The 17,698-nt window shown below is 42.1% G+C and overlaps 1 protein-coding gene across 2 annotated transcripts in view; it reads right to left on the bottom strand.

The window, feature by feature from the left end:
• Nucleotides 1–17,698, bottom strand: part of ubr2 (ubiquitin protein ligase E3 component n-recognin 2) — a 35,731-nt gene that overhangs the window by 16,590 nt on the left and 1,443 nt on the right. The window contains exons 2-17 of one of the 2 annotated variants that reach the window (XM_074675357.1): nucleotides 15,197–15,480; nucleotides 14,950–15,028; nucleotides 11,481–11,594; nucleotides 11,201–11,331; nucleotides 9,399–9,537; nucleotides 9,207–9,269; nucleotides 9,006–9,126; nucleotides 8,811–8,918; nucleotides 7,582–7,670; nucleotides 5,857–5,955; nucleotides 4,375–4,538; nucleotides 3,678–3,777; nucleotides 3,220–3,348; nucleotides 2,701–2,884; nucleotides 2,328–2,389; nucleotides 2,126–2,236 (exon numbers count right to left, since the gene is read on the bottom strand). In XM_074675357.1, coding sequence (XP_074531458.1) covers nucleotides 2,126–2,236; nucleotides 2,328–2,389; nucleotides 2,701–2,884; nucleotides 3,220–3,348; nucleotides 3,678–3,777; nucleotides 4,375–4,538; nucleotides 5,857–5,955; nucleotides 7,582–7,670; nucleotides 8,811–8,918; nucleotides 9,006–9,126; nucleotides 9,207–9,269; nucleotides 9,399–9,537; nucleotides 11,201–11,331; nucleotides 11,481–11,594; nucleotides 14,950–15,028; nucleotides 15,197–15,480 — 1,977 coding nt within the window. Of the gene's footprint in view, nucleotides 1–2,125; nucleotides 2,237–2,327; nucleotides 2,390–2,700; nucleotides 2,885–3,219; nucleotides 3,349–3,677; nucleotides 3,778–4,374; nucleotides 4,539–5,692; nucleotides 5,792–5,856; nucleotides 5,956–7,581; nucleotides 7,671–8,810; nucleotides 8,919–9,005; nucleotides 9,127–9,206; nucleotides 9,270–9,398; nucleotides 9,538–11,200; nucleotides 11,332–11,480; nucleotides 11,595–14,949; nucleotides 15,029–15,196; nucleotides 15,481–17,698 lie in introns of both variants that reach the window. The other variant, XM_074675358.1, reaches the window with a different exon arrangement.

The raw sequence follows: 17,698 nt of genomic DNA, 5'->3' as shown, positions 1-17,698 counted from the left end.
AATTATATGAATGTAGTTAAAAAAACACTGAACTTATTTACACAACAGCATCTTTGTTTAGAGAAAACAAAATTATTCAAGTAAATCAAGATTATTTTTGACATTCATAAAATAGGAGAGTGATACATCATTTTATTAAGAGTTTAAGGATAAGTTAGGTAAATACAGCTTTTACATTGTTTATAGACTGAAGTAGAACAAAATACTCACCCAGAAGGTTTTCCTGATCCAAGCAGTGATTCAGGAGATATTTAGATTTAGATATTTAGATATTTACTGACTTGGAGAAGGCATTCGACCGTGTCCCTCGGGGAGTCCTGTGGGGGGTTCTCCGGGAGTATGGGGTGTCGGGCTGCTTGTTACGAGCCGTCCGTTCCCTGTACGACCGGTGCCAGAGCTTGGTCCGCATTGCTGGCAGTAAGTCGGACTCGTTTCCAGTGAGGGTTGGACTCCGCCAGGGCTGCCCTTTGTCACCGATTCTGTTCATTACTTTTATGGACAGAATTTCTAGGCGCAGCCAGGGTGTCGAGGGGATCCGGTTTGGTGGCCTCAGGATTGGATCACTGCTTTTTGCAGATGATGTGGTCCTGTTGGCTTCATCAAGCCGTGACCTTCAACTCTCTCTGGAGCGGTTCGCAGCCCAGTGTGAAGCGGCTGGGATGAGAATCAGCACCTCCAAATCCGAGTCCATGGTCCTCAGCCGGAAAAGGGTGGAGTGCCCTCTCCGGGTCGGGGATGAGATCCTACCCCAAGTGGAGGAGTTTAAGTATCTCAGGGCCTTGTTCACGAGTGAGGGAAGGATGGAGCGAGAGATCGACAGGCGGATTGGTGCAGCGTCTGCAGTAATGCGGACTCTGCACAGGTCTGTCGTGGTGAAGAGGGAGCTGAGCCGGAAGGCGAAGCTCTCTGTTTACCGGTCGATCTTCGTTCCCACCCTCACCTATGGTCATGAGCTTTGGGTAGTGACCGAAAGAACAAGATCGCGGGTACAAGCGGCCGAAATGAGCTTCCTCCGTAGGGTGGCCGGGCTCTCCCTTAGAGATAGGGTGAGAAGCTCGGCTATCCGGGAGGAGCTTGGAGTAGAGCCGCTACTCCTCCGCGTTGAGAGGAGCCAGATGAGGTGGCTCGGGCATCTGATGAGGATGCCTCCCGGACGCCTCCCTGGAGAGGTGTTCAGGGCACGTCCCACCGGGAGGAGACCCCGGGGCAGACCCAGGACACGCTGGAGAGACTACATCTCTCGGCTGGCCTGGGAACGTCTTGGGATCCCCCCGGAAGAGCTGGACGAAGTGGCTAGGGAGAGGGAAGTCTGGGCTTCCCTGCTTAGGCTGCTGCCCCCGCGACCCGACCCCGGATAAGCGGAAGAAGATGGATGGATGGATGGATATTTAGATCCAAAATCGTGCAGCGGATGTCCGTATAATGGGATCCATCAGGGCATAAACAGCGCAGCTCCTAAAACTACATTAATCATCCAAAAACTCATGTTTTTCATCAATATTCCATCATGGTCCGCTCCGGGTTAGTCCTCTGCTGCAGTCTGTGTCACTCCAGATGGCACTGTGTGGCTGTAATGACCTCTGAACTGACGAAGACTTTGTTTACGTTTGCCCCTCCGCGCATGCAAGTACTCTCTGAAGAGCTGACTCCACTTCCTCCTTTCTTTGAGGGGCAAATGTAAACAAAGTCTTTGTCAGTTCAGGGATCATTACAGCCACACAGTGCTGTCTGGAGTGACACAGACTGCAGCAGAGGACTAACCCGGAGCGGACCATGATGGAATATTGGTGAAAAACACAAGTTTTTGGACTATTAATGCAGTTTTAGGAGTGGCGCTGTCTATGCCCCGATGGATCCCATCATACGGACGTCCGCTGCACGATTTTGGATGTAAATATCTCCCGAAGCACTGCTTGGATCAGGAAAACCTTCTGGGTGCGTATTTTGTTCTACTTCATTCTATAAACAATGTAAAAGCTGTATAAACCGAAATTATCCTTTAAATTACAATGCTTAAAGAGGAACAGTGGATTTTTTTATACTGTCCCTCTGGTACCTATATAGTAGTTTTCCCTGTATTTTATCAGCTGGTCACCTCAGAACCAGTCATCAGGTCTTGAATTACCTGGTTAATGAGGGAAAACCCATTTCTCCTCCACATCCCAGCATGCACCTGGGCACAGAGCACCAAGCACCGGAGTGGGAGTTCAATCAGGAGAGGAGGGCTGAGTTCCCCCTGAAGACACACAAACGTAACGACAGGTGTAACAATCTGTTTCAGAATATTAAAGCAGATGTGTTGGAGTGGCAGCAGAGTAGTTACTCACCAGAGGAAGGCGTTCAGGGAAACGTGAAGCCACTTCAGTCCTGCTGAGAAGGACATGCAGCCCTGGAGGAGACAGAGGAGATGTCACAAGGTGTAATAAAAACATTAAGGCAGACGTTTCCTGCCCAACTCCAAGATCTGGATTAATCAGGTAAAAACACGACAAATCTTTATCTGATCCACATAGATGTTGTGTTTGATAAATCTTTCCCATATGTCATCTCTTGTTTTAAACTGTTTCAGGCTACACCTCAAAGAACAAAAGGATTCATCGCAAATAAATGTTCAGTTAGCAGAGACCAGGCTATCAGTAGCTGTGTGTTTGTGTAAGGGCATGTGTGTGTGTGTGTGTAACTGTGAGTGTGAGGGTTTACCTGCCAGTAGTCTGCAGACAGGAAGGTGTATGGACACTTTGTCCTGAGACACGTGGTACCTGAACGTCTCCACACAGTGACCTGCCAGACTCAAGCTGATTGGCTGTTCGCCATCTGGTAGGCTGCTGTGACAGTGACTGAGCACGCTCAGACACTTCTTGTAAGCCTCAATCAGCACGAGCTCCTGGTACATGGGGAAAAAAAAAACACACACAAGTGGATTTATAATTTGTGTAAAAATGCAAGCAGAAAGTGTCCAGAAGTCTCACCAGGTTGAGTGTGAGAGAAACTAGCACTGCATGGATCATTTGTTTTATTGTTGCAATTTATTGTTTATTTATAAAGATCACCAACAAGTCAAATGTCTCTGGTGAGATCTTAAAAACTGATGCTTCATTAGAAGAGTGATATTGTTTTCTGTTACAGTCCTCTCCCCTGTGACTGAAATCAGGTTGTTAAAGGGATATGAGTTCATTTTTGTCCTTGTACTGCTCGTAGTACTTGTTTTAGGAGTCTTACATCAGTTGAGCACCACTCTTGGATCATGGAGATGATGTGCGTCAGTTTCATCTGCAGGGTGAAAGCTGCCTCCCACTCAGGCTCCATCTCAATGTGCTGGCCCACCTGTCTCACCACTGGGTCCATACCCTGAAATAGACGAGAAGGACAAGGACGGACACAGAGTCAGGATTAAAGACAGATTTATACTTAGAATAAAAGACAGGTTGGAAGTATCCATGTGGGAACAGGTTTTATTTTTAACTGTAAATCGTGTATAGCTGCAGTGGGACTGTATAAAAAAGCACAAAAAGCCTCCTCTTTAAAAACAGCTTGATTGAACCCTCAATTCTCTCAGCTCCTCCACACTAAATTAGTGTTTCATGGACACATTCTGAGCCTTCACAGTAAAAAATTGTCTTATCACACACTACTACTGTCCAGGATTAGCGTCAGGTGGGTCTCCAGGTGTTTGTTACCTGCATGCACTTTAGCAGCTCAAGGAAAGCGTCGAACCCTTCTAGAAACTTCTGTCGGAGCTGATCACTCCACTCAGTGGGGCGACTGATCAAGACGTATCTGTGGACACAAACTTGGTTGTTCAACTAATATGGAGAAACTAATATGCAGCCAGAAAACTCAAGGATAGCAAAGAGAAGTGCTTTTGTTTGTGTTACCTCCGCCAAGGAGGAGGTTCAACACTGTCAGGAAACAAATTATCGTACAAACCTGCAACTAACACCAAATTGTAGCAGACAGTCTGCTGAAAGGGAGTATAACATTAAAGTCGGACTAAAGTGTTGGTGACAATCATAATATGCTTGGTGGAGGTCTGCACTCTCTGACTGCTTTTCTAGCTTTTGCTGTCAGCTGTGTGAACCTGAGGTTACAACTGTGATACACTTTGTGTATAAGTCATGTGTAAGCTACTGTACAAAATAATGAAGTAAAATGTAAACAAGTTAACTTATTAACTAGGTCTAAAATATTGTGTCCAAACTGTGAGAGGTGCATTTACCTTTACCTAAAGTAACATTAACTACCGTACAAATTTTGTGATACATAACTTGTGTAAGACTGTCTGTGCTTGTATACAGGTGGATTCTATAATGGTAAACATTACAGGGAAGCTACTGGTACATGAGCAGGTATATAAAAGCATGGTATGGTCCTCACTTGAGGTCTCCAATGAGGCTCTGGACCCGCCCAAACTTAAAGGCCTGCTGAGCGGTGTAGCGGTCAAACTGGAAGCGTCCCTGCAGGTCTCTGTGACGAAGGTGATCCACAAACGTTCTAATGATGGTGGTCATGAGGTTCTCCTCCACCATCAGCATCCGAGCCTACAACGTGCACACACACACACACACACACACACAACAAGACTCATCACAAAACATGAGAATCTATGAGGGCAGAGGACATACTTCACTGAGCTGCTGGTGAGAATTACTCACTACAAAACCAGACACTGATGTTAAAATTATAAAAGAGGTAAAAGTAGAGGCACTGCACACTGCTTGTAAAGAAGCTTGATGTAAAATAGAAAATATGTCAAGAATAGCAACACAGGATTGAAGTAATACAATTTTCCTCAAGGTAGCTCTTATTAGTGAAATGTAGAGCAGTAATAAGCCTATGTTATGCCCACAACTATACTAATAAAATGATTTTAACAGCTTCATATTTCAACAACAAAAGCTCTGAAAGGTCAAGAAGAAACTAGCGAGGATTCAAATGCAAAAGTATGAACGTAGATAAAAAGATACAGGATAGGATTTAATACTTTTTTAAAAGGGTAAAAACCTAGAGTTTTTCCAATAGTCAGGATTTAATCCATCCTGTGGCATCCTTTTCACACTACTATCCATTCTCTGTTTCCTGCCCTTTTCACTGTCCTCTATTCTCTGAATAAAGACAGAAATACCCAAAAATAACCTACAAGAACAAGAACAAAAAACTAAACAAGTAAATTTTCTTTTCTAAAAACTGGTCCTTAGCCTGATTGCTAGTTCTTGTCGTATTGTTACAAGTCAAGTATTTAAATCACCAACACTTTTGAATAGTGTCTTTCTGTTCATCATTTCTGACTCCAAAAACGCTTCCTCTTGCGTTGCTGTACTTTATTACATTGAAAGCTGAAATAATCCCAGCTGAAGATAAAACATTTTACAGGGGACAACTTTGTTGTTAGATATCACCCCAGGCTGTTTTGGGCTCTGGGGTTTCTTTTCATTTTTATCACTGGTCTTGTTAGACCTGTGTTAGATGTTTCCCATTACTTAAAATTAAGTAAGTACGTAAGTAAGTAGGTAAATACTTTAAATCATTATTTTAATAAAAAGTAAGGCACCTAACAGCACCTAAAGAAGAAGTGTGCATTTTATCTCTGAATGTATCCAGAGGTCAGTCGTGGTTTAAGAGGCGAAGCCATCCAGCTGCAGTGATGAACACTTTCCACCTCCAACTCCTCAACAGAACGTCAGATTGAACTCACCAGCGACGGGACGGTGAACATTTGTACTGACAGGTCAGTGATGGAGAACTCACGGTCGTGGTCGTCTCTCACGTAGTCGCACTGCATGCGCTCATAATTCTACCAGCAGAGAGAGAGACAGGCAGAGAGAAAGGTGTGTGGAGGTGCAGAGGAGGAGTACTCACCATGGTCGGGACGGTGAAGAGTTGAACAGACAAAGAGGTCACTGACACCACTCGCTCGTGATCATCCTCCATAAAATCTGTCTGGAGGCGTCTGTAGTTCTAGAGGGGGGACGACATTTCACCTCTGGGTCAGAGGTCGCTGCTAATGGGCTGCTATTTATTCGATTAGATCCTTCAAAACAACCCAACACTACCAGCAGCGCCTCACAGGTTATTAATGTCTGCCCATATCTTTGTTTCTTCATCTGAACAGTTTTTTAGAGTTCTACAAAACTCAGTGAATGGAATCATTTAAAAACCAATAGAGAAATATTGTAAGAAAATGTACACTCTCCAGCCACTTTATGAGGTACACCTGTTCAACTGCTGGTTAACGCAAATTTATTACCTGCAAATTACATGGCAGCGACTCATTATGCTTAAGAAGTGTACCAATCTTCTGATGGCTACTTCCAGCAGGATAACGCTCCATGTCATAAAGCTGGAATCATCTCAGACTGGTTTCTTCAACATGACAATGAGTTCCCTGAACTCAAATGGCCTCCACAGTCCCCAGATCTCAATCCAATAGAGCACCTTTGGGATGTGGTGGAACGGGAGATTCTCATCATGGATGTTCAGCCGACAAATCTGCAGCAACTGTGTGATGCTATCATGTCAATATGGACCAAACTCTCTGAGGAATTTTTCCAGTACCTTGTTGAATCTATGCCATGAAGGATTAAGGCAGTTCTGAAGGCAAAAGGGGGTCCAACCTGGTACTAGCAAGGTGTCCCTAATAAAGTGGCCAGTGAGTGTATTTTACAAAAACAAGATCTGAAAACTTAAATTTGATCGTTCTAGGTCACCTGCAGTATTTGTTGGTTGAAGAAAAAAAAACTTTAATTTGTCTGAGAGCTGCCACAACCACGTTTTGTTGTTGATGGGGATTGGAGGCTAATCTGGACTATTTCAGGAAAGCAAACACTGACCCAAACCACTCACACTGAGCACCTGAAGAGACTTGGCAAGGCAAAAACAACACCAACAATGCTGATGTGCATAAAAACACCATTACCTTGAGAGTGTCTCTGTTAGTCTTAAGAATATCATCATTTTATTTTTCTATTTATAACATTTTTCAAGTCTTCCTGAGAGGTTTTGTGCACACTGATGACTATAAGTGGTTTTAGTACCGGTCGACCTAATGTCTAATGGTCATACAGAGTTTTAAAAACATCAACTGATCACATCAGGGGGATCATAAATAAAAACACACGTAGAATCATTTAACATTTTTCTATACCTCTTGTCATCAAATGGGCTTTGACTCATTTCTGAAAACTTGTCCAGGAACTTTATCAGAAAACATAATTGTTCCAAAATATAGAGTTTTACAAGCTACTCATCCAAATTTAAAACTCAAAGATGGACAACATGATGTTATTAAGAGCTGAAAAACGTGTCAGGTAAGGTGATTTCTCAAGTTAGAAAGCAGGTGTAAGTTAAGCTATCTGAATTGGACAAACACAAACGACTTAAAGGAGCAGAGTAAAATTTACTCCTTCACTACTTAACAGACATTTTCTGTGTGTATCAATCAATCACGTGTATTCATCATGTGAGGTGTGCGGAGATAAGCTGTGGTGTTCACCTGTAACTATCAGATGTAGTCATCAGTTGTGTTTTTCAGGTGAATAAATAAAAGGTGTGTTCACAAAGGTAGACAAGTATCGGATGTGTTACCTTGGCGAATTGGATGGCGAAGATCTTCTTGTACTTAAGGTCCATGAGGAGGCTGTTCATCAACAGCTGGTGGTAAATGTTCCTCGCTCCTACACAGAGAGGTTATGATGGTTAGTTTTGTTGCCTTTAGAGATAAGCAAATATATATGCATATGTATGTATTTTTCATTATTCACACTATTTTATCTCAAATAAAGCTAATGTATCACTTGTGTTTTGTTGCCCAACTGACTGTGGTGTGTGTGTTGACAAATTAGTTCAATTTGCTCGGATCACTATTTCCCCCATCACCAGCCTAGGGATGGGTACCTTTCACATTTAAAACGATATGGTACCAATGCCCGGTACCTGGTACTCAACGGTACCAGCTTTTTGTACTTTTTTTGTGTTTATGTGCTCAAAAATATTTATTATGTATCCAATAATAAAATAAAAACATATTGTCAGCTTCTTCAGTATATAACCTTACAATGCTGTGTTTATGACCAGCATGGGAAATCAACAACTTGTTCACTTCCTCACAGTCACAAGGATGCATTTAGGTACCTCAACATGCTACCTTTTGAGTTTACACGAATCTGTACCCAGATACTTTTGACAGAATTTGGTCGGTACCTATAAAAGTACCGAAACCAGTACCCATCCCTACACCTGCCACTTACCTATCATGCAAAACTACACCTCTTCATAGCAAGTAGCAGCCTAGCATAAGAGGCACAGCTGAGTAGACTAACAGGTGGGCAGACTAAAGCTTTCATCGGCTTTAAAACTCTGCTCCAGAAATAGATAAAGTCTAAAGTTTATACACATTATAGTCTGAATCCCTCCTCCTACCATTTCATAATTCTGCTTGTGTCTGATCTTTTGACTTTTTTTTATAAATAAAGAAAGCTGGCACAATTTTTATTTCCAAATGCGCCACTCTGTTCCTCTATGAAAACAGGTGAGCCAGGTGTGGAAAAGATGTGTTTATTATTTAGTGTTCAGAGCATGTGTCAGGCGCTACTGGTGATGAGATGTGAGGTTCAGAGAGCAAGGATAGATTGTTTACAACATTGATTACTAAGGGCTCCCTCAAAAGGATTCAAAAAAGAAAATATGAGAAAACTGAAAGCGTTATAGTTGGGAGGGCAAAACATAGCTGGAGGCTTTCCCAGGTATCCTATGTGTGTAGGAACAACATTATCTTTACATTTATAAGTAAATCAAAGTGAAGTAAGATTTATTACCTTTCCACATCTTGGAGTCATTGAGCATCAGCTTGTCAACAAGAGAGGAGTTTTCCTCTTCAGGACCTTTCTGAAGACCAACCTGACACAGGATCCTCCTCAGACCATCTGTAACATAGCAGGTAAACACTCAGTCATCAGTGCTGATGTACACACATACACAATGGGATTGTGGGTAGAGAAGTCCAGACGTACCAGAGTACTGGATGACCTGTCCCAACCAACTAAGAGCCTTCAGAGCGAAACACTGGTGAGCAACAACAGACGAGTGCATCACCTGGACTCTGAGAGGCTTCGACTGACGGCTGGTGTTCCTCTGTTGGTGGGAGGAAAAATGTGAAACAGTTGGAAGTTTGGGCAGGTTATTAACACGTGAATGAGGAGGTGGAAACTCACCACTATAACAGACTTGGCCTGCTCACAGAACTGGAAATCTCCATATCGCACAGACTTCCTGCCCTGCATGCACATACAAAGACAAAAAACTAGAGGGTAAATAATGTGTCCTCTAATGAGATTCAACCACTGTAAAACCATTGCATTTTTCTATGAGGGGGAGATGGTTTAAAAAAGGAGACGAGTACTGACATCTCGGTCCACAGTGGTGGCAAAGCTGACGGCTTCTTTCTGGCTGCAGTTAACGGCTTTCTGCAGGGTGTAGATCACCTGTTCATATGTGTGGACTTCATCGTTAAACAGCATGCAGTGGAAACTGTCTTCTCTCTCCCTGGAAAAGCACACGCACACACACACACACACACAACAGGATGAGGAGAAAAAACTGTGTTGGGATGAAAATGTAATTAAATCAACATATGGTCTATAAATTGTGTCTCTGCCTCTGTGAGTACTATAACGTGATAAGTAAGGGCGCGTAAGATCCGTTATGGATGATCTGCACTGACGCACTTTAGCAGGTACATGAGAAGGGTCTCTTCTCACCAACTCTTTTATTTGGCAATGAAAAAGTAATGTTTTTCTTTAACTCATTCACTGAATTGTCCATAGTCGTCAGTTTGATTACAACCGTTTACTGCGTCTATAGAAGTAAATAATGTTTTTCAGCAGGGTCTGGTGGAGCTTGTCAATCAAAATCATGCTTGTAAACTACTGTGGGTGAGAGCAGTGCGCTCTTTGGATGAGAGCTCAGCATGGATATGAGGAGAAGATGTGAGATGACAGAGACAAAGAGAGACGCTGCAAGTCAGAAAAGTTCAGGCAGCTCACGCTCCAACTGAGGATGTGTTGTAGTAGTTCAGAGAAAAAAAGCGGCACAATTGTGTAAAAAGATGACTGAGATCACGGAGAGGATCAAAAAATGGAGCTCCCAAGATGAACATGATCTTAAAAGACATAAAAGCAGAGATTCCACTCTTCTTAGGTAGTTTTGGTGTTTACATAGTCATAGAAAACAATATTATTTGGGTTTTGAAGATCATTCAAGATGCACTGAAAATGGCTGGCAGCTAATGAGTTAATATCGTATGTATGAGGTATATGTGATTTTTCAAGGGCTAGCTCAGGGGATCAAAAACTTTTCAGCCTGTTAAACCCCCAAAACATTGGTGCCAGAGGCCAGCGGCTCCCTCTTGTAGAAATTCACTAATCCAAAAACAGAACAAAAAGATGATGCTTCATGTGACTGATGTGTAGAAAATTAAATTACCTATGTGCACATTTTACTGTTTACTAAATTACTAATCTGCCGTCACTAATACTGTTGTTATCCTGGCTTAACCTTGTTTCAAATAACTCCTTTGAAACCTAGAAAGCTATGCAAGCAGCCTGAATTGTACTTTCTCCCAAATGTAACTACACGTTACGCTGAACATCTTTCTTTTTGTTGTAACAGTTGTTATATTATAAAAAGCAACATGCATCATCTTCAAAAAGCAGAAAATGTAGCAGGCCCTCATTCACACTGCTCTGCTTCCTCATTAAGGAAGATTAATATAGAGTTACGGCCACACATTAACACAAATGAGTGTAGTGCTCAGGACTGCGTCGGAAGCTGTGGCATTGAGTCAACGCAGGAGTAAAAATATGGCTATATTTTTGTTTATATTTCACAATAAGGGATAAAATAAGCTACTGTAAATAGTTTTTATTATGAAGACATTGAGGACCTGACCCCCACTTTGGGAACCACTAGGCTAGCTGAGTTTGCTAAGTAAAATAAAGTAAGTCAAGTAAAATAAAACGATTTGTTCAATTGCATTTTTTGTTATTCAACCAGAAGTACCATGGCGAAATTTGTCCAACTTTCCAACTTAACTGCCCCACCAGGAAACACGCTGCTGTGTTCTTTAGGAACATATGGGTAACTAAGTACTGCAGTGAGTGTATGTGTGTATGTAGTATGTGTGTATGTAGTCTTTGTGCATGCGTACGGTGGAGTCAGTCCCTCAGGGAGCTGATCTTCTTGTTCCCAGGTCAACATGTCCACAGCGTACTTCAGGATGATCGAGAAAATGCTGTAACCCCGAGCAACCAAGTCAGCAGGCAGCTGAGCTACAGGATCCTGAGGGGACAAAAAAGTGTTTTCAGGTCTACACTGACAACAGATAAAGAAAGACAGCTGAGGAAAAAACAGGTATGAACAAAGTGACGAGGGCAGAGACAGGTAGAAAGACAGGTAGAGACAGACAGAGGGACATGTGTGTGTCTCACCTCTTCTGAGTGCCTGCTGCTGTCTGTGGGTGTGTGTTTGTGGCAGTAAGGACCTTTCTTCCAGGCCTCAGCATCTCCACAGTCACAGAAACCCCCACCTCCTGACGTCGTCATCTGCAAAATACACACACACACACACACACACACACACACACACACACACACACACACACACACACACACACACACACACACACACACACACACACACACACACACACACACACACACACAAAGTTACACCTAGATGAGAGATAGTCACCTTTTGATGCAAATAAACTTAAAGAAAATGTTTTGATATATAGCTAAAAAAAAAAAGCTGCTTTGTGGCCACAGACATGAGACTGAGGATAAGTGTAATCCAACGCAACACACACACACACATCCTGAGTCCTCTGAGCTGGCATTGGCAAAGTCTGATAGACTCTTACACTGCAGTAAGTGTTGTTGAGTGTGTGCGTGTGCGTGTGTAAGAGCGTCACATGCAGCAGACAGGCTCTTTGGTGAAGTGTATGAATCTCAGCAGGTCTTTGTGCAGCTGACAGCCTGACCTTTGACCTGTGAGCTCAGTGGAGGCCCCCACAGGAAACTGGTTGAGCCTGAAACAAGTTTGGGCAAGGAACGTGTTTGTGAAAATACACACCTTTGCAAGTTTTGTTCACGTGCTCATTGTTGATGAGGTTTTGCTTAAGGCTTAGCAAGCTGATGTTTTTCAACTGACTTTGCCTCGTGTGAAATAGTCTTTAGGTAGCAAGTGGAGAGGAGAGTGAGGATCACTAACTCACACTGGGTTCCTTTAGCTGTGTGATGTGTTGAAAGTGCAATCCGTTGCTGTCACACATTACTCTGTCTGGATGTCTTATGCAGGCTTTTTGTTTCGAGGAGCAGCTTTATTTGTGTGGGCACTTCTGTTACCAGCAGCACCTCGTCCAGGTGTTGTTTAAAACTGTGGCTTAAGATGATGAGTCAAACTCTGAATGCAGGGACCGCTCTGACAGCAGGTAGTGATGGTGATGTGTTGTGGGAGTCAACATGAGTCTTCAAGACTCACAGCTCTTCAAAAATCTGCCCCACAATCTTTCATATAAACGCGTGCAAGACAGAGTGAAGTGATGACAGAATTTAACCACAGTCAGCTTTGGCTGTCGAAACTCACCAAAAATTACATTTGAATATTTTGCTCTAAATTTTGTCTAAACGAGGGCTAACTGCTAATCACTGCTTAAATTTACGATGCTGATGCACCAATCTGATTGCTCTCATCAGATCTACTCAACTAAGTTCATTGTTCTCCAGCGTTTACAACAACTGTGTGAGTGCATGTGTCACATATCATTAAGTAAGATAACTGTAGCAGCTCAGCAGTTTGAAGGTATTTCACGCTTGTTTGACCAACAGCTCTGGCAGAAACTTGAAATATGTGCAAGTTTAGAGGGCATATTACAGGTTAGAAACAGCTGTTAACAAACTGATAGGAAAATAACTTAAAAACAATATCCTGAAAGAATTTCCTAAATTAATAAACCACTGGGTCTCCTGGAGATGTTAAAGTACTGGTTTTTGTACTTCAACATTAAAAACCGGCATTTGAACGTAACGTCATGATCGGGAGTCCTGTTGCTTCTGACTCTTTTTAACATTAATAAACATGGATCAGACCGTCACTCCTGTCACTAGCCACGTTTACATGCAGACTTTTTTCTCATTTGGGTTATAATCATTCCGTTTGAAGCTCTCAGGCAAACTGTTGACATGTTAAGCAATCTATTCTAATCTGGTGTTTACATGTGCCACGGCATACAATCGGAACAGCTATTTTATTTATTTTTATTTTTCATTTGAAAAACAGAAAGTTGTTGGGGCCATACCCACTTTTGCAATTGTGCTGTTTAGCCTTATAGTAGCGAGTCTTCAGTGTTTTCCAGCGGTTCCTAATTTGTTCAACGTTACGGTCCACCCCTGCCTCGCTGAGTTCTTCGTGGACTTTTTTGAATAGTTCAGTATTTCTTGTTTTCCTACCGTCTAAGCGTAAATTCTACCCTCCGTGTCAGCTTGCTCGCAGCTGGAGCTGCTACGTGAGACAACGACAGGCTGTAAGTGTAAGTGACAGGGGGAGAAGCTCTGCAGCTACAGTTGCAGAGTTACCGTCTGTGCGTCTAGTTCTTTGAGAGTTTGTATTAAAATCAAACTTTGCGACGCAGATCAGTGCTGTGTGCTCTGTTTGGAAGCCGCCATGTTTCCATGTGAGTAAACGTCATACGTCACTGCTTGTTTACGTCAGGACAGAGTGTGCGCAGACAGAACCCAGCCTGACAACTTTCCGATTCACCGTATACACAACAGGATTTTGCTTTTAATTGGAATGGGAAAAGGAAAATTCTACCCTTGTGCATCGGAATGAAATTCCATTCAGATTCGGCCTGTTTATTCCAAATAATATGGAGCATTTTCATTCTGTTTGGGCTTCTAACCCGATTCTATTCTATGAAGAGGAAGAAAATCTCAATCCCTATCCACCTGATGGTCCTCAGGGTTATAATTATGAGCCTGTTTGGAAAGATGGAGACCAGGAACAGGGCAGGGTTAGGAGGAATAACGGCCGTAGGAGAGCAGCGGAGTCAAAAGTTTATGACAATGAAACTCAAAAATAAGCATGGCATCTGTGGAGGAGGTATTGCCAATGTAGTGCTTGGACAAAAGATTTAAATGAAGGCAGCGTTGTAGGAGGTGGTGGTTGGTGTCGGTGAGGTAGTTAAATATACTGCCAAAGTTCTGCCATTGTAATTTCTTCTTCACGTCTCACTAAAGCTTCGTAGAAGGCAGTAACAGCAACACTGCCCCTACGGTTTCTAGTGGTACTGCACAGTTTGGCGCGTATCCATAAGCTTTTTGGACACATGCAGAAATATGGGTGAAGTGAACACAGAGCACTGACACAAGGCTTGAGCATAAATGGGCTTTTACTGTGGGTGTAACTCCAGATCAATATGTCGGCATTACACAGCATGATACAAGAATATATCACAACATGCTGATGTTTTTGTTTGCTTTCTTAGAGAATCTGAAACTATTTACAACTAGGGATGGGTACTGAATTAGGTACTTTTGTAAGTACCAACCAAATTATGTCAGAAGTACCAGGTAGCGATTCAGGTAAAATCAAGTGGAAGAGTAGGCGATTTTTCATGCTGGACATGAACACAGCATTGCAAGATTACATATTGAAGAATAAATATGTTGAATTGAAAAGAATTTACATTTTATCATCAGACAAATTGATATTTATTACCACATAAGCGCACACAAAAGTACCGAAAATTGGTACCGTTGTGTACCGGTACCGATTGCCAGGTACCGGGAATCGGTACCGTATCGTTTCAAATGTGAGGGTGCCCATCCCTATTTACAACCTTTTACAGCCACATCAACAAGCCGCTGTGTGTCTGTGTATATGTGTGTTTACACTCACCCTGTATCGATGCTCTTTGTGAACGCTGCCCAGGAAACACTGCATGCACAGAACACAGGTAGGGTCTGCAGCACACTCCCTACAAACACAAACAACTGTTAATACTTGATTTGTCTGTGTGTGTCTGTGTGTGTCTGTGTGTGTATGTGTGTGTGTGTGTGTGTGTGTGTGTGTGTGTGTGTGTGTGTGTGTGTGTGTGTGTGTGTGTGTGTGTGTGTGTGTGTTAATATAAGTGTGAATGGATTACCTGCAGGAGTAGGTGGGCTCTCCCACCTTGAACACATGTCCACACAGAGGGGATGGCAGGTTCTTCTCCTGCAGCAGAGCGAGGCCAGCAGCTGGATCTTCCCCGAGCAGGAACCACTCCAGCGGAGCCAGGAGGAGTAACTGACAAGCTAGCTCCTCCCTTCGCTCCTCTCTCTGCTCCTCCCTGGTACTACCCCGGCTCTGGCCCAGGCAAAGGACTCTGGGTACATACAAGGCAAGGTGACGGTACACCTCTTGCTGCAGGTCGGGCGCCACCAGCCATTGCTGTGGAGAAGGATCATGAGAGGGTTACATGATTAAATACTACAGTGAACACACTGCAACATCTCCTGTAGTCTAAGAACAGAAGCTGCATTAAAAACACTATGAACCCATAAAGAAATCTCTGATTTTCTGACAGTCTGGAACTGATCAGCACTGAAGTCTCCTCCAAACTTATCAGGGTGTAGTTTAGACCAAATCTTAGAGACACACTTGACAGGGAAGACTCCGCTGCTTTTGCTATCTTTACAGATGGACATGAAGCTGGAACAGTGATAAAATGTATTTTCTCCACGACTCACGGGATGATGATACAAAATGTGCATTGTAATAACTTATATAAGATACAGTTAATTGATTACATAGCCCAGTAACCCTACATGTATGTAAACAGTGGTAAATGATTAAATTAGCACAGTCTCTCTCCTCTGCTCTCCGTCAGAGCAGCAGGTTGGTTTGACACGGTCTCACAGTTACTGAGGAAAAACTGATAAGATTACTTGACAAATTCAAAAAGAAACATATAAAGCTTTTCAGGGATTATGCCAATATTTGCTTTAGGGATGATTTTCAATTTTGAGACTTTTTATTTTTCAGTTTTCTGGAATAATTTCATTATGACTGTTTCCAACCCTATATCTTATCTAAATGTACTAAAACAGGATCATGTGAACTGTAAGAGAAAGAAATGTTGTCACAACTCTACAACAACAACTTGTAGCTTCAGGGTCCATTTGCCTTTTCTTGACACTTAGCATATCCAAATAAAAGCAACTCTAAATGTTTGGGGCTGGAGGTTCAGGAAAAATTGAATAGTTACTAGGCCTGTCACGATAATCAATAAATCAAGTAACCGAATGATAAATAAAATCGTCCTCTGTAAGTTTGCCAGCCGGTAAACTGACACGTGCATGCATGTTTGTTTTCCTCCTCTCTTTCGACCAAAGAGGCTGAATGAGAAGATGGCTCACTACGTCTATCTTTCCTAACATTGGGGTGCATAGGTTCTACAGCGGATTTAGCGGATTTATAGCGGTGTGAGCATCTGTCAAAAATGCAGTCTTTGGGGTGAAGATGGGGCTGCTTGCGCGTACACACGGAGAGAGCTGAAGCGAGCGTCCTGAGGGGTAAGGAGGAAACACACTAATATGAGTGATGGCACAAAAGATACGGTTCCTAAGCTGCCTGCCACAGTCCCAGTGTGGGAACATTTTGTTTTTTATCAGAATGAACAAAGTGTGAGCTCATGAACACCAACGAGCTGATATGTCGCATTTGTTTGAAAATAGTGGCGACGAAGAAGAAGAAGGGGAGGTGCAGCGGAGCCTTGTTCTTTGACAATCCTTGTTTTGTTTTTTTTTGTTTTTTGTTTGTTTTGTTTTTTTTGGGGGGGGGTCGTTTTTTCTTTAGAGACAGGGTCTGTTTTATTGTTTTTGATTAGTATTAATTATTATCAATTATTTTCATTGACGTGTATTTTTTTCTAAAAGAGAGTCCATTTCATTTTCATTGTAATTTTTTGTCTTTCTTGTTTGTTAAATTTAATATATTTTTTGTTCAATTTATTTTATTTAAAAGATCCTGACCTTTTAATTACAGTTAAATACTTTTAAGAAATCAAAGTTTCTTGCTTTTGATATGGTGTACTCACTTTATTATCCCATTTATCATAATTACATCAATGAAAAAATGGAAAAAAATCAAAATAATATTGACAATAATATCGCTTATCAGCAATAATATTTTAGAAAATTATCATCTAGCAAAATTTGTTATCGTGACAGGCCTCTTCTATAGACTTCTCTATGAATTGAAAGGGAACTTTTCTTTACAAATGAAATATAACTTCAACTCTTCACTTTTACCGAGGGGATGTTGAACCAACACTTATCGAATCACAAAAATCACTTGAGGATAACTTCTTTACTCGCAAATCATTGTGAAACCACTAAACCAATTCAATAAAATAATGTTTCTTTCAAATTAAACTCAGGGACACAAATCTACACAAACATGTTGCAGGACTAAATGTTTAACATAACAGACAAGCTTTACAGATGAAACTATACAATTAATTTTTAATGGTGCATTATTTTTGCTTTTTACTCTTTAGCTACTACGCTAAAGTCCTCTTTTCCCTCAGTACAGCAGGAGTGTGTGTGTGTAGTCTGTGTGATCTGTAGCAGGTTAATCAGCTTTGACACAGTCAGTAAAGAGTACC

Source organism: Halichoeres trimaculatus, unplaced genomic scaffold (genome assembly GCF_033239565.1).
Source record: "Halichoeres trimaculatus isolate MK-OKI-2021-1 unplaced genomic scaffold, fHalTri1.1 fHalTri1_scaffold_8, whole genome shotgun sequence".
NCBI classification, from domain to species: domain Eukaryota; kingdom Metazoa; phylum Chordata; class Actinopteri; order Labriformes; family Labridae; genus Halichoeres; species Halichoeres trimaculatus.
This window is presented reverse-complemented; position numbering and strand designations above follow the sequence as displayed.